This window comes from Alligator mississippiensis, chromosome 9 (assembly GCF_030867095.1).
Source record: "Alligator mississippiensis isolate rAllMis1 chromosome 9, rAllMis1, whole genome shotgun sequence".
In the NCBI taxonomy this organism is placed as follows: domain Eukaryota; kingdom Metazoa; phylum Chordata; order Crocodylia; family Alligatoridae; genus Alligator; species Alligator mississippiensis.
This window is the reverse complement of record NC_081832.1, coordinates 21163633-21181350: the sequence shown is the minus strand read 5'-3', so window position 1 is coordinate 21181350 and position 17718 is coordinate 21163633. Positions and strand designations below refer to the sequence as shown.

At 41.1% G+C, this 17718-nt stretch overlaps 1 protein-coding gene across 2 annotated transcripts in view; it reads right to left on the bottom strand.

Annotated features, from left to right (window-relative positions):
• Positions 1-17718, bottom strand: part of PTPRT (protein tyrosine phosphatase receptor type T) — an 889034-nt gene that overhangs the window by 268762 nt on the left and 602554 nt on the right. For both annotated transcript variants that reach the window (XM_019484632.2, XM_059733217.1), the window contains exon 8: positions 5322-5618. In XM_019484632.2, coding sequence (XP_019340177.1) covers positions 5322-5618 — 297 coding nt within the window. The remainder of the gene's footprint in view (positions 1-5321; positions 5619-17718) is intronic.

Below are 17718 nucleotides of genomic sequence, written 5' to 3'. Positions count from 1 at the left end.
CATTGTAGAATCAAAAGTTATAAAAGTTAAAGCTACAAAAGATCATTTAGGTTATTATTAGGGCCGTGTGAAATTTCGCGGGCTGTTTCATTTCAACACCGCCTTGACTCATTTCGAGCTCAAAACAGCAAAATTGAAATAAAATGAAGGGCTTCAAAATAGCTTCTAAACGAAATGAGGGCAGCCTAAACATTTTGAACGTTTTGAAATGTTTCGCGTTTCGAAGCAGCTTGGCTAAGTTCCCTTCCCCAGCGCTGCAATCAGGCTGTGGAAGGGAACTCAGCCCAGCCCATCTGAGTTCCCCTCCCCAGCCCGATCCTAGTGCTGTGGAGGGGAACTCAGATGAGCTGGGCTGAATTCCCTTCCCTGGCCCAATCCTAGTGCTGGGGTGGGGAACTCACCTGAGTTCCCTTCCCCAGCCCAATCAACACATTGAAACAGTGTCGAAACAGTGAAACTGTTTCAATGAATTGAAACGTAACTGTTTTCAAATTGAAAAAAAAAAAAAACTCTAAACGAAACACTGTTCCCTCAAAATGTCAAAACAGATGTCGAAGGGGAATGCTGTTGTTTGCATAGCCCTACCTATTATCAGCTAATGCTTCCTTTGCATATCTGCACACACACTTGCTTCTCCTTTCCTTATGGAGGAATGTCAAACTCAAACCAACTACAGGTCCAAATGTCCTACTTTTCAGGTGCCCATGGGCTGCTCCCTGTCTCTTGCCAGCAACTGTCACTGGAGTACTGGCAGCCCCAGCAGCACTATGGATGGAAGGTCTGCTACTACGGATGGCAGAATAGCAGCAGTGCATTCAGTTACTCATTAACCCAATCCTATGGCCTTTCCTGTTCCAGGACAAGCACAGGCATGACTGGTCCTGGGACAAATGAAATGTCTGTTTATAACCTTAATTTTTTAAGATACTAAAACTCCCTCATTTAAATAAACTTAACATAGTCCCAAATCAACTTATATCAGAATCATAATAATATTTACCATTTGCAAAGCATTTTCAAGTATTGTCCTCCCTTTACAGAATAGAAAACAAGGCTCAGTGAAAGCCCAATCCTATCCACAGGGACTCTTTGAAAAATTGGAGCTAAAGTGCCTTGCTTTGTCACAGATCAATCAGTGACTAAGCTGTGAACAGAGCCATCAGTATTCTGTTGACTGGAGAATGCCATCCCTAATTCAGAAGGCACGAAGGGCCAAAAGATATACCTAGCAATTCTAGAGATCATCACAATTGCTTTATGCTTACAAGCTTATTTAACAGCATGCTGTCTAAGCTAACCCAGAAAAGACAGTGACAGTAAACCTGTTCTTGTATATAAAATGTATGCATGCTCTCTGAAAGAGCCATTTGTCCAAAAACCTTGAAAAAATTGTGCATCGGGTATGCTGGCATTCATGCTTTGTATGCTTTGATATGGCATTAAGTTGTTTAAAATGCCACAACAGTTCTGTATTGAGTATAAAACCAAAATACCACAAAGCTAGAGACTAAAGCTGCTTACAGACATGAAAAAAGAAAAGTGCGCTTTACTTTCAGCGTGCCTCTGTACCAAGCACAGCGCAAGCACAGAAGAGGCTTCATATTAGTTTGACCAACCTTGCTCAAATCTGTATAAATCAGGTGCTTCAGCAGGGTTTTTTTTGCACTTTTGTCTAATAGATGATTGAATCAGCTTTAGATAAAAGCACCAAAAAGCCCCGCTGAAGTGTCCGATATATACAGACACTGGGGATCCGGGTCAAACTAACATGCTTACTCTTCCAGTAAAGCACTGCGGTTCCCACCCCCACCAATCTGTCAGTGGCCTAAGTCATGAGGTCTGCATTTAGGATGCATGAAAATGAGACAATCTAAAGGTTAAACTTTTCCTCCTAGCCTAAAGATGGCCTTCTGGATAACTGTATTCATTATCTTATCTCTTATTTCCTTTTATAAGTATTCTCCCTTGTAATAAATACTTCTTTATCAGATGCCTTGTCTTCATTATCTGCTCCTCGTTCACATTCTGGCATGGAAGTCCAGAAAGGTTATTCTTATTACAGTGTCATTCAAACAAAATATTTAAATGCAAAGTGCCAATTACCAGAAAATGTCTTTGACTGCTAAACACCAAGGTTTAGGCCCGAAACTCTTCCATCACTGAATAAATCTATGATAGAAAAAATTGTCCAGCAAGAGGGACCAATGGCTGCATCCCGCTACCTCAGCTTTAACCAACAGATTGTTCTGTTGAACAGTTTAGAAGTCACAGGAAGGTTTTTAGGTTCTCATTTAAGCCTAAAATGTCACAAATCAGAGAATAAACATGAGAAAGCCAGTAGTCAGCCATGAAGACTTTATTAATACATTCAAATCCCACACTAGGCACTCAGGCTTTGAAATGCATCAGTTCTGCATTCCACACCTATGAGCCAATCAGAGCATCCAGACGTGGGATTTAGCATTCTAGTAAGATGTCCGTGCTGGGAAGCTGTACCAACAGTTTTTTCAACCACCTGGTGGAAGGCTGATAATTGAGTAAATGTGTTCTAGTGACTGACCACCTGATTAGTTACAGCACACTTTTCTCTTGCCTGCATAACACAAAAGGTCATGAAACCCTCTGGTTTGGGTTCATCACATTTTGACTTTTATAGGTGAGCAAACTGGAGAAAGGCATTTAACATGTTGAGATAGATGTGCTTTGTCTGAGCCAGACATTTTATTAAGTCAGTGGGAAGCAGAACAGGGAAATTGAAAGAACGGATCTGCTGAGCTCTTACAAAAACGTTGCACAGCTGATTGTGACATGAGGTCTCACCCCTGGAGGAGGTAGACAATTATGCTGGAGCTCAATGAATTTGTGGAAAATATAGCAACCTGTATAACCATAGATGTGTAAAAATACAGATTAGGTTACACAAGGAAGGATTATGACTTCAGGGTCATAAAGTGTTCAGTTCACACATATATTTAGGAGAAGGAAGACAGTTCGCCTCCAAAAAGGCAGAGTCAAGTATTTGCCTTCTATACAGCTGTGCACAGACTAACAAAGTCATGTTTTCCACATAACATCTACTTTTTGAGTCTGGCTCTAAAGACAGAAACATATACCCTCACATTTTGGGCATTTTGGGCAAATTCCTGGAGCTCAATACCTTAGGTAAAAAAACTTTTTTCTCATGATGCAGCATCTATACAAGTCAAACCCCTTCTCAATTGCCCATTGCAGCCCTGATGCTCCAGTAGCTCCGACGAAAGCTATGCTTTGGCTTGAACGCTCCAGTAGCTCCGACGAAAGCTATGCTTTGGCTTGAACAAGTGCAATAGCACAACAGTGGATCCATAACACTTGCTCCACAGCCTTCACTGCCCCACAGCGCATTATCTTCACAAGATGACAAAGATGTCACCCACAAAGCTGATCTCCATCCAAGTGCTATTTACCCTCTGCATTAGGGGAATGCTGCATTAATGTGGGAGAAGGAAGACTTGCCCATTTATGAAAACAGAATGTCTTCAGCTTTGGAACACATCTCTAAAGAATTAGAGAGCATGACCTCCATCAGCAGTTGTAATCAATGCTAACCCTTCCCTCTCCCCACAAAAATCCACTGATCTTCAACCCATGAGAAACCATCACACCTCAGTCCAGGAGCATTAGGGAGGAAATACACAATCCTAGAATGTGACGAAGCGTTGGGCAGGGACACTGCAGTCAACTCTGCCATTAGAAGAGTATCCTCCTTTTTAGGGGCCAAATACATATTCTTTCTCTAAGTCTGTCAATTCTGTAGTACGGAGCATATGCATTTTCCTCTGAGTTTTGTGTATTTACCTACAAGCCATCAAATATGGCAAACGGATGGGTCTGTGCAAGGAAATATCTAACATTTTGGTTTTAACCTTAAGAGACAGTTACATTCAGGTGTGAATTTAAATGTATCGTCTTTTTCTTCCATCACAGCAGTAAAACTCCATCTACATAAATAGCTAGATTACACCTTGGTATAGAGATGCTACTGGGCCTTTCCACCTTTATCAACACAAAAGGCTGATTTTCCCAGTAGAGTAACAATTCAAGATTTATATTTAATTATAGTTACAAGGGCAGCTAAAAATCTACTTACTCAAGCACATTTTTAATGCTGTGAAAGTTAACTAACTAAATGCGCTCCCAGTCCTGTCTGACAAAACCCCATTGGCTTCCTTGAATTAATAAAGGCCTGCTGTCTCCCAAAGTCCTCCTTGTGATATGCTGTAATGCCAAACTCAGTTTCAGCTGAGAGAAATTTAGCAGTGTAGCTCCTAATGGTTCAGGCAAGGAAAGGATGCTTCCTTGGTATCTGTTAGAATGCTTATAAATGGTGTAGGCTCTTAGTTTGAATCTCAGCTAAGATGGGATAATAATACTTAACTACTTTTCATCTATACATCCTCAAAACACCTCTCCTAGAGTAAGGAGGACAGAATCTGTACTGCTGGTTAATTAGCCCCCAAATACAGAATACATTGGGTTATATTTTGTCCCAGAACGCTCAGTTATTGAGCAGGTGCAAGGTGGAAATTAAAGTGAAAAAAAATCTTTATCAACATTACTTGACTACCTAAATAATGCTGAGTCCTCAAAATTTCAGTTGCCTATGCACCCTTAACAATGAACCTCCTGCATCTGAACTGACGCAGAAATGATGCAGAAATCCAGCTGAAACAAGTCAATGGTCCTATAATTAAAATGTGTACCATAAAGTATATGCAGGGATGGGCAACTGAACATTTGTCATTTCTTAACATGAACACTTGATTTTTCAGCCTACACAATTATCTTTTTTCTCTCTCTCTACTTTGAATTAAGTTTTCTAGGGCTTTTTAAAAATAACTTCTATTCTGTAAAACTGTAATAATTCCCACATATTGGATATCAGCAGGATTTGAAACACAAAGGCTTTATTATCACTACTGTGCATGTATCTACTTTTCAAATGGTACTAGGCCAAAAAAGCTTCCATTACACCAAATCAAGTAAGCCATAGGACAAGAAAAGCTGTTCTCAGAACCACTTGGTGTTGACCACTTGTGCAGCTTACGGCCCTTTACTGCTGACCAGCAGGCAGGAATACTACTTGTTTTTTCACAGTGCTTTACGAGCATTTCCTACTTCACAAAACACTGCCATGAAGCAGGGAGATATAAATAATTATCATTTTACTTGTAGCCCAAGGAAGTCTGTCACTAATACATCACCTGCTCCAAGTTCCTTGACACCATTTACAAATCGTTTTTTCAGAAGTTACTTAAAGCTTTAAAAAACAAAACTCTTACCATCCTCCTCAGTCTGCACAACTAGTTCCTCACTTTCCATCTTGCCCTCAGGATTAGAGAGCACTAGCCTCAGGCGTATGGTCATGAAAGGCCGAAGGCCTCGCAAAGTGTAGTGCGAGGAAGTCTGGATGAGCTCCTCTGCCTCATATTTCTGCTGGTTAAACACATACTGGTACTGGACGGTAAGGTTGTAGCTATGGCAGCGGGTCACTGCATAGCCAAAGGGTTCCCATTGCAAGGTTAGCTGTCGGGAGCGAATGTCAACAACTTCCACGTTCTGTGGTCCATGGACTGGATCTGTGAAGCAAGTAAAGGAAAGAAAAAGGCTTTAAAGGAGTCAGACATCCATTTTCCTGTGTGTACCTGGCCTTTGTTAGCATAGGAGCTATTGAACTTCTAGTTTAGGACCTTCTGTATGCAGAGCTACCTGGGCACTACTTTCTACTTTACAGATTTCCTCAAGGAGATTATGCCTATACTGCCTTCAAGGCACCTTTGAGCTAAGCTTTATCCACCTACTCCTGCTCTGCATGATCCAAAATAAGAACTGAAGGGGTAAAATGCTCCAGAGGTGCTCCCTGCTACCACTCCTGAGATCTTGTTCTTTGCTGTGCTCAAGAGGTGCTAATACAGCATTGACCCTCTCTCTCCCCCCCAGTTCCAGGTGTGGTTTGTACAGAGGGATGGGGAGAGGAAGGAGTCTTTAGGAGGAATCTCAAGAGTGCTGCAGAGGTAGTGGGGCCATGGCTTAAGGCAGAGGTGGTCAACCTGTGGCATGCATGCCACAAGTGGCACAGGCAGCTTGTGTGTGGTATGTGGATGGGGGGCGGGAAGGGGAGGGGAGGAGAAAGGCAGCCCAGTGACAGACAGGGCAGGAAGCAGAAAGCACTGCAACAGATTGGGCAGGGGAAGGGAATTAGAGTGGCATTTGGGGAGGATGTGAGGTTAATTTGTGACATGACTGCCAAAAAGGTTATATCCCCCGCTAACTTAAGGAACAGATCCAAACAAAACAAAACACACACACACACACACACACACACACACCTTGGGCTGAGTGTCACCATGTAAAGTCACTTGGAAGATCTGGGTTTAAATGACTGGCTCATGGCTTCAGAGGAAATCAGTGGAAGAGCAGGTAATTGTACTCAAGTATCCTAGGCCTGATGTTCCAAAGTGCTGGACCATCCCCTTTCCTTCCTTTCCTAGATGCCAGAGAATGAGTACATGCTGGCACAATGCAACACCGAGGTTCTAGGGGTGCAATTTTGGTATTGCCACAACTGTTAGTGGCCCCAAATTTTAAATGCTCAGGAGGCACGCCACTGGCACTGGAGAAGATAGTGATTAGACTGACAAAGCCTTGAATGAGTTATCTGAATCATCCTAACCATGCATCAAGAAAACCAATATTTTCATCATCTCATCTAAAATAGTTTAATCATTCTTTATTATTTTTTCCATGGATTCAGACTGAGGTGAAGATTGAGTATGCACATATAAGAATAAATATTCATCAGCTTTTTAAAGTAAATTCTCTGACTATGGACCCTGGACTTTACCAGATAGCACATTTATATTTTTTTATAAATCAGACACATTAAAGATTGAGTTGGCAGAGTAAAATCAGTGAAAAATGATTGATGTGTGCCAGGTATCAGGTAGTAATATTACACTTGGTGAAGTATATACAACTTTTATCTGATATTTCTAAATATGGTGCACAACATTTCAGATTTTTTACTCAATATGCATGTGTTCAGGGGAAACAGTGAATGATGCAATACATAATTTTTCTTGCAATTCCTTCATTTGCTGAACATTTAAAATGATTTACCCACTAATTCTGTCCTCCTAACTTTCAGTCCAAAGGAAGAAACAAACACCACCACACATGATGAAATAAAAATAGGTTGACATTTTAAAGTGAAATAAAGTGGAAGAAGCAACCCTCTAAAATGTTTTTTTGAGATAACTCCCCCCTTCCCCAATCATTTCTACCTTTGCTAATAAGTAAGTAAGGAACATATTACAGCAGATGGTGGATATAGAATCTGTAAGAATTAACAATGAGAAAAATAACTGTTGAACCCTGTTATATTTACATGAGGACACAAAAACTTAAAAAAATAAGACACCAAAAAGCAAAGATTTAAAGTCTTATGGCTGTGGGTGAAGACTGAAAATAACATAAAAACATTGCCCCACATATGGGCAGAAGAAAACTAAGATTGTCACTTGGTTGCTATTGTATTTCAGTTGTTATAGTTAGTTGTTCCTTTCATTATAGCACATTCAGCTATGGGCTACATGGCTCTGTAGATGCATTTTCATGCCTCAAACCCACTGTCTGCTTTGTACCTATTTTTAGAGACAGGCATAGAGAGGTTCAGCAGCTGGTGCAGAAACAGAGTCGATAGAAACTCTAAAATCAGATCCTAGTTACCTGTTCAAGCAACTACCTAACACTTCTGGAAACACACATTTAAGCATGCTATGTTTAACAAGTGCAGATATTTGGGCATGAAAGCTAGTAAGTAATCAATAGCACAGAACAGTACTACATTTACTGTGGCTTGGACTAAGTGGCAAGAAATCCTGTTATAAAACAAAGATTGGACCCTTAGATTGAAATTTGGTTAGACCACTGAGATCTAAAGTCACTGGATAAATGGAAAAAGATTTTGTTGTTGTTGTTATTTTGGCAGGTTTTTTGTTTTGTTTTTTAAGTGAACGAAGGCCAGGCATCCAGTTTAACTTCTCATTCAGAAATGCCAGGACAGTACTGCCTAGTGCAATGTTGAAATTTAGGGTGAGAAAGGTCTCACCCTGTCTTACATCCAAAGTATGGCCTATTGTTTTTTGTTTCATAATTTAGAAAGCCATCTGACATTATGCCTATTGTTAGGCTAATAAATGCTGGTGACCTCTCCAAGAGAATGGTGCAGAGAAACAGATAGAAAACTTGGCAACATAACAGAATAATTTCACATTTATAAAGGCCTATGAGGATGTTACAACAGAGAAGACAGAAGCCTTTACAATCATCCAATTTTTTTATTAAATAGGATTGGAAATTGCTGAGCCTTGAAAGCCATTAGTTGCAAGCTGAGAACTCCACATATTTTCCCCTCATGGATCCCTAAAATAAAATAAATAAATAAATAAATAAATAATTAAAAAAAAAAAAAAAAACACGTGCTGCTGAGATCACTCCAAATGATTTTGGTAAATGGAGCATCTATACTTTTGAAAAGCCTCATGTGATACAGTTCAACTCTCTTTCATTTAAAACAAAAAATGTGCTCCATAAAGGAGGGAGGAAAAAAAGTGAATGCATGCAGATAGACTATTCTTACTGTCAGAAAAGACTCATCTCAGGAAGGTTTTGGGTGTACTAGCAAAGTAGCATGTGGAATAAACTCATTTGAGTGTTCATGCCTACCAGTGGCCAATCTTGGATTTTTACAATAGTGAATGAATGAGTTTTCTGCTCCTGCTTCCACACTGTTATTAAGCAGTATCTACATACAGAGGTGCCTTTTTCTATACCCAAATCTCTATGGCTGAGCCATCTTTTTCAAGGACCTTGCCTGATTTGTGACAGAGAAACCATTTGCCACCCTGTAGCAACTCATCTCCTTCTAATTCTCAAACACCCTTGCCTTTTCCTTCCTAACCCTTCCAAAAACCAGAAATCTGAGATCTCCAGTTGTTCACTGAAACATTAAAGAAACCTAGTAATCTGTGGAAAGTTAGGAAAACTTGGCCATCACTGACCCGGTCTGAGGATACACAGTAAAACAAGTGAATACACTGTTTCATTCCCTGAAGGATTATTGATTAGTGGATACAGTTTTAGAAGAGGTGATGCAAACTAGTGGTTTTCAACCTTTTTTCATTTGCAGACCGCTAAAAATTTCTAATAGAGGTGTAGACCCCTTTGAACTGTAAGCATGGGTATTCACATACTTTTGATTGATCATAGTCATCTTTTGTGCACCCCTTATACATAGTCTCTGGGCCCCCAGGGGTCTGTGGACTACAGGTTGATATAAGCACATGGCCATTCAAGCTTCTAAATTATGTTGCTCATTAGTTTTTTGGGGGTTTTTTCTATTTGAAATCAGCCAAATAAAGTCTCTGACATAAGGAGTAGAAAGGGATAACATGTTTGGTCCTGTTTAACACAGCTGTTACAAAGCTAGGGGCTCTTTAAAGAACATCCATCACTCTTAACTCAGAATATGTGCTTTTGGGATGGGGATGTCAGGATCCTGAAGACACAGAGGTCAAAATTTCAGGATAGGCACTAGTCTTCACTTTTACAGTAAGTATTATTGGTTTTTTTTTTAGTTACAGAGGGAAACAAAGAGTCACAACAGTTAGCTGATACACCTAGACTTTGGTCAAACAGCATTGCCTCTGACATCATGATCCCTAATCTTCAGACCGTGTGCATCACAGCAAGCACAGCCGGGTGCAGCAGATAAGGCAATTAATCAAACTGTATTTGGGGCACAACCATTAGGATGAAAATTTTGGAATAAAAAGGAGTTGAGAAAAAAATATCAATCTTCCTTCCTGGTCAGATTTAGTTGATTGCTCCCTACCAACAGCACTTATTCATCACAGGCTCTTATTGTTCACATTCTGTACAGGGGTTTCCTTCCTGGCAAAACACTTCTGCATCTGACTCCTGCGGGCAATCGAAGAAGTCTTTGACCCCTTAAATGGCACAAGACAGTAACAAGTCTTGTTTGGGGCTTTATCCGAGGAAAAGTTATCAAAACAACAATGTAAAAAACTTGTCCCCCAATGCCCCTTCCACTCAGACACCAAATAATCATCCAGTGACTCCTAACCCAAAACCAACATATGCCTGAGAGACAATAAAAATATTCATACTAAGACAACCATAAGGCTGAAGATGGCAATTAATCACTATTTTAATTTTATGGTGTTTTTTAATTACAGCTATTTTCTTTTTAGTCATTCACATTATAGAATGAGTAATTAATTATGGTGTGCCTGGTTTATCAATGTCAGATTTGCCCACTGCATTGGTGCTGTGGGAAGGGATTGATTCTGACTGAATGTTACCTCACCATCTATTTGCCCCAAACTCAAATTCAACAGTTTTCTAATATTAAATGCATCTAATTTTCCTTCTAATTTTTGTGCTCACCTTAGCACTTTCTGTTTTCTACCAGGACTAGAACCTTACTTTTGTGATATCTTCAATACAGCTTCTAATAAATATGTAGCACTTTTCTGAGATACAGTCTGAGACCTTTCCTTGGTTTTCGAAATGCTGAATCTTTAAAATAACCTGCCAATTAGCTACAGATGGGCCTGAGTCACAAAGAGAAGAGTTAAAATTTAGATTCCAGATTTAGCACTAGAGACCCATCCCTACTAAAATATATATATGTATCACAAGATACACAGTGCCCTTCCAACAATTATCTTCAAATGGATATTTATAGCATGATCTGATTTTGTTCCTTCTCTCTTTTTTCCTTTTTTTGAGCCAGATGAAGATTTGGATGCTACAGCTAGGGTGAAAACATGGGAAAGGGCTGGAGATTTCATATCTACCTCTGCACTGGCCTGACCAAGCTCCAAGCATGTAAGTATATGTGGCAGGAAGAAGTGTGCTTACCCTCAAATACCTTTTTGGTTTCTTGGGCAGACACATGTAGCAACTCATGCATTTCAAGTTCTAGGTTTGGAGAAACAGGGAAACTGTTAAACCAATTGAGGCATCCTCTGGAAAGTTTTATATTCTCCCTTGCTCTCTGCTCACAGCCTTAATCTTCTCTTTATCTGAAAACTGAAACCATACAATTTAGAAAATGCTTTCCTGATTCCAGGCTGATTTCCTCTGTGGCACAGGCCATTTTTACACATTTTAAAGCCTGGATTTGTTGTCGCTGTTGTTTTTAAAGGAGAGTGATCTTTTCCTTCAGCAGTTTCAGTTTCTTAAATATACCCTCTTGGTTGCTGTCTTATTACCACACACTGTCACATTCATTCCCTCTGAAATATGTTGCATTACCTCCACTTTTTACAACGTGGCAATGAATTATTTTTCCAAAAACAAGTTGAGAACAAGCAAGAATAACAGTTTTGAATGCCAATTTTTCAATGGCGAATACTTGAAGAACACTTCAATTTCTTTCTGTGGTGTTCAAATTTATGTGCCAAATCTTACCCACTCTGACCCATATTCCATAAATAATGCCCGATATTGCTACCCTCAAATTGCTACTATCATGTTCTGCATGGCTTCATCACCTGTCTCCTTGTTCTTCATCCTCTCTACATTTTTGGAATAAGAGAAAGCAGAGTAGTGGTTTTGGGCTTTTGCTCAATAATACTACTCTGTGTTTAGTTGACAAGGCCACCAGCAGATAACATGAAATGCTCCCTTAGCTTCTCTCACCTATTGGTTAGTCAGCAGCCTCCCAAATATACTCCTCTGTCAATGAGGTCTGGAAAACTGTGCAACTGTACATGAATATAATGAGGAAATGGGTTTGATTTCATTCAAATGTAGAGCCATCCCCCTCAGTAAGATACTTCTGGAAAGGAAAGGATGTTAGTTCATCTTAACATCAGGACTGGAAGTTAGGGCCTCTGGGTTCATTCCTAGCTTATTTACCTAGACCTTATTTTATGCTGGCCCTCTCTGCAAGGGAGGCAGAAAGATGTTCACAACCTAAATTAACATGCAGTCATTGCACAGAAATTAAACGGTAAGAGGCACGTTCATGACCTTTTTCCTTATTTTTTAAAAACGAGTCCCTCATGTTCTGTTGGCCTCAGTTTCCACATCTGCATGAAGAGGGTAAGTACCCACCTCACAGGAATGTTCTGAGTTTAAATTATCTAGAACTGTATCCTAGCTAATTTAGGCACAAATGGTAATAGAACCTTGTGCTTTAGTATATGTGAAGTGCTGAACTCTTGAAACAGAAGGTACTATGCCAGAAAAGCATACTGCTGATATAAATATGACATGGATTGTCCAGAATGATGCATATTTGTGCCCTGCATCTGCAAAGATTTGTTCTCCTCACCCTCCTTATTCCATTGGAAAAAACCTCTGCTATTTCAGTGGTATAGAGCTCTTGTTCTAGTGTGTTTGCTATGCAATATCAGTCCTAAAAATATCATCACCATGTATACCAGCTCATTTTAAAATTTGCCAATTTGAATTCAATATAGCTTCTGTGGTTGCTTTCCCTAGACCCACTACAGCTAGAAACAGCTTAAAACTTTAAAATGAAGCAGATGAAGCCAAAACAAACTTTAAAATCTAAATCTTAGTTTGAGGGAGAGGCTGCTTCAGTTCAAACATATCAGCAGGAGAAAAAAAATGCAAAAGAGAATAAGGCAATTTGAATACCTAGGTATTGAGTAAATTATTAAGGTATTTGCATAACACCCACAAAGTGAAATTTGAGAGAGGAAATATTAAAGAAATAACTTTCATTGGACTGTGGTAACTGCTTTTGAAGCTACGTAGAAAGAATTCTGCTTCTGAGAGTTCACTGGGAAGGGATATTACAGCAGGAATACAAATGTTAATTTTTATTTATGTTCTGTTGAACCATTAATTAAGTTTAAAAGGTTAATTCAATAACCAAGGATTGAAAAATTATTTTACTAAATTAACTGTCACCTTTGCTTTACTCTCTATCATAGTTTTGGCAGGCAGCTCTAAAGACTTTGCAGGCCCATAATCTTTCTCAATTGCTAGCTTTAGTCAAGTAGTCAGAGGTGAATCTGGGGAAGGGTGGGGGGTTGCACTGGTGCTGTTGCACCTTTGTTCTGCTGTCATTGTCCCTGGGTGATGTGGGATCAGGGGGGCGTGGGGGGCAGCAGAACTGCTACTGTCCCAATCCAGCTGTGGGTTGTGGTTGCACAGGGTGGCAGGCTCAGCAGTGGACAGCAGCAACAGGAGGAGGATTTCCTTTTCCTGCACTTGATCCTTGCCTCCCCTTAACCATAGTCTACGTTAGCTGGGAACAGGCACTGGAAGAAGGAACCTACCTGTTGCCACTGCTGTCCCTAGCTGATGCTGGCATAGGGCTCCAGAGCCACTCCTGCCCCATACTGCAGGAAGCAGCTGTGTGGGGACCTAGGCTTACTTGGGGACAATGACAGCAATGCACAGGTCCAGCAGGGGATATTACAGTAGGGCAGGGAGCAGTCGCTGGGAGGAGGAACCTGCACACTACTGCCACTGTATCTGGCTGACCCCTGCACTGCGTGAATTTGTTCCCTGAAGCCCACAGTTGGAGCAAGGCAGAGTAGCTCTGGGGCTCCCCCTGAACCTGGGTCAGGTGGGGACAGCAGCAGCAGTGGCAGGTGGGCTCCCCAATTCATGCACTGCTCCTTGCATGGCTCCCTGGTGCCCTATTAGCCAGGGCTTCAGCACTTTTCACCTCAGCTCCTCACAGTCTGAGGTGTGGTACACCACACTCTCCTTTAGTGAATACTGGATCCCGCAAGCACATAGCCAGCATGCAAAGAGTCTGAGTTACGGATCTTCAGGCATGGAACTCACCCTGAGACTAGTCTATAGATATTCTTCATGTACCCAGTCTTATGACACATTGTTAGGATGCAGCTCATGCTACCACTGGTTAGAAAAGATCTGGTTTGGTGCCTATTTTGCCATTCTCTATTGAGTAGCACAGATCTGATTTAATTTAGTCATCTTACACAGTCAAAGGCTCAAGGTGAGTGGTAGGAATAGAAAGTTTGACTTAGATTATTAACAGCATCTGTCTACTTTACACTCCTCATGCCTCCGCCAGGAAGAAGGGGAGGGGAAATGTATGGCAAAGCAGTAGGCTTTGAATACACAGCTACAGCTGAGCAGCAAGGCTGAATGGAGACAATCAGCTGTTGCCCTTCAGGTTAACTACCTGCTGCAGGAGCCTAATTGCAAGAAATTGGTGCTGTCAGTAATGACACAGCACTGAGCTGAAGATGTCCATATTGCTCTGAGGCCCTATTGCCCATGTCTCCTGACCCTATGGAGAGAATGAGGCACAGTTTATTAATGGTGCAGATGTCCACTGATTAAATTCTGTTTCCCAGCAGTAGGTTACATAGATATAGAAAGCACAAAGGGAGGAAAAAATAAATGTGACAGGTGCAGCAGCTCTCAAGGAGTTTTAGGTTTAAGTTATTTTAAAAATAATGAGAAAAATGTGTATGTAAGAGATTAATACACTTGTTTCTTGCACACTGCTTCCTATTCCTGTCCTGGGTTATGTATCCCAAACATACTGATTTATACCCACTGAAAGTGTGTCACTGAACACTGGATAGGATTTTATGTAAACCCATCGGCCAGATGCACGAGGCAGTGCTACCTACATATAGGGCGACCATATGTCCAGGACTGGCTGGGACAGACCCAGATTTTGGAGGTTGGTCCCAGCCAACTGGTGAAATTTAAAATGAATGTCTCAGGCATGGGACAGGGAAGCAGAGTGGCAGGAGCTATGAACTGGGGAACCCTAGCAGGCAGTGAAACTGCTCTAATAGGTTAGCTTGATTAGTGTAATGACCATTAAAAAGGGGATTTTTAACACCTGTGAAGAAAGCAATGGTTCATTAACAGGCCATTGAGACTCCTTAGCTGCCAGAATAGTAATAACAGTACTACCCTGACCCAACCTTTGCCTGGAGGGGGGGGGGAGAAGAGAGAGGAGGAGGAGGTAGGGGTGTCCTGGATTTGACTTTGTCCCTTATGGTCACCCTATCTTGGTAACATGAAGACACTTGAGTAAAATTTCACATTTCTTTCTTAAGGGCAGGCTACATTGGAAAACATAGGGCAGGCTGCAATGATTCTAAAAGGAATCCCAAATGCTTAACAAGAAACACTTTCCTGTTTTCTGCCACTTGGGAAAGGAAGAGAACACTTCCCTCACTTCCTTAGAAGCTAGGAAGTGTTCTCAGACAATCCATTGCAAACCAGATCTCTGTCTTAAGCATAAGCAGTTTCTATTTGCAACTGATGTTTCTGAAGTCACATAACTCCTGCCAAATATCCTGTCCCTTGCATTCCTGCAGACTTAGAGAGCTTAGCTTTAGAACAAGATGTAGGGACATGCACATGCATCCCAGCACCAGCATCCTGTTATATTTTCACTTGAGGCACTCTGTCAGGATCTTACTGCAGTGCTACTAAGATGAATGGGTAATGCTGCATAAGGCCTTTGAAGGACAAATTGTTCTCTCCATTGCTGATTCTTATGATTTGTCCATAGATTAGAACAGCGGCAAGAGCAAATTTGTGGGTTTTTTCTTTGAGCCGTAGGCTCCACACATTCAAGAGCTGTATATTTTTCATTGTCACAGAAGAACTTTACCAAAACACGAACACTTTATTGTGCTTAACCAAATCATGCCACAAAAGTTTTCACTTCCTATAAGTATCAGAATTATGCCAATTTAAATACTGATTCCCTGATTTACCAAAACATAAGCTGTTTGCCCTTCACCACCCTAGTAGTAACTCTAAAACTGACCAGTACTAAACATTTTGCAGGTCACGGACAGGCACAGTATAGTAAAGCAAATTCTGCATCTGGTATCTTGGATACTAACACAAACTTACCTGCAACCCTGAGTGAGCTGTAAGCCAGTAAACCTTTGTGTCTGTGTTCATCTAGAGAATGAATTCTAGCCACAAAATTTAGTTCTGGCTGTTAAATTTCCTAGATTTCACCTCCAGAGGTATTAAAAATGTGGACATCGGGTTAACAACTTACAACCAGTCACCTAATTAGTGCAGTTCTACCATTTCAATTAGGTGACCCTTGTCAATATGTTCTAAGAATAAGATAGGGATGATGTCAACAGGTTTCTACAGATATTCAAAAGAAATGACCGCTCAGCTGCTTGCTTCACACCAATCCTAGAGGGAGGGATGGAACCAGAAGTTTTCAGGGTAATTTTTAAAATTATATCATGGCTCTCGACCTAGAGCATGAATAAGGTAGACAGAAAGAGAATAGAAGTAGAATGCATGTTTAGAAGGGAGACTAACACTTAAGGCCATGTGTAGATTAAATGTGTATTGTGTACATGACACTTTAAAGGGGGTTAAATGCTTTTGCACCGCTTTAACGGTGTTGGTGTTTGCACATGTCGGTGGCGTATTGTGCAGTAATTCCAGCCACTGTAGCAAATTCGGTATTGCAATGCACCTTAAATGTCTTGGGGAGCAGCAAACTAAAACTCCTCCAAGGAAGCCCATGAAGGCAGCCTGGCAGCAGCCTGGGAAGACAGGCTCCACCCAAGAAAAAGGAAGTGGAGAACCTGATCCTTTTCTTTTTTCCCCTGGAGCCTGCCTGCCTGAGTTGCTTGGGGGCCCACGCAGCTTCCCTCTGTGGCTTCAGTGCCTCCTGGGACTGCTTGAGCTCGGTGCCTGCAGGTGGGTGCTGCCCGGGGGGCAGGGGGTTGCCGCTGCCATGGAGGGAAGTGTCAGCCCCCTCTCCCCCCACAGCCCAGGGATCGCTCCGCCCACTGGCAGCTCACCCTCTCCTTCCCTCCCCTTCCCACTGCTGTAGAGGCAGGTAAATTCGGGTGTGCGCACAACATGGGAGTTTAAAGGCACCTACACTGTACTGGTGTTTTTAAAAACCCACTGCTTCAATTTAGGGCTTCTGTTTCATCTACACATGCCCTAAGGTGTTAAGAGAAAAAGGAAGAAAGTGTTGGACTTCTGGAAGCTGGAACATGAGTCAAATGAAAGATGAGCAATCAGTCAGGTTGTTACCAAGAATAAGCTGCCTATATTCACTTCAGTTTCCTCCACACATAAAGGAGTATTAGCTATTGTGATAAAGTGTAAACAAGCCTCAAAAGTAAAGTAGGATCACTTCTACAATATTCTTTGAGGCGTAAGGAAGAGCCCTGCAATGCAATTTCATCTACACATAACCATAAGAGAAATATGTGATTTAACAGGGTTTAGCTAAGGATTGAGCTCCCTGAATTGTTAACTTGATAATTCCACTTCAGTTATTCATACGCACATTCATCTCAGTGATTGATTTATCTGGGTTTATCACCAATTTGAGTTCTAATTTGTATTCTGAATTCAAACAAACCCAATGTGTCTTTAAACAAACACATTATGAAAGCCATAAAGCAGCCACGGCTCAAACCTTGTTAAACCACAAGTCTTGCACAACTTGGATATTAAACCCTAAAACAGCCCATATTCCTTGAAATTGGACCTAGATTTGTTTGAGGTTTGCAAACAGCCTGAAAAATTTTCTGATCTGTCAAACTTTTTATGTAGCTCTGAATGTTCACTTCCTGATGAGAAGTGAACTCCAACCGGATTTCAACAAGCAAT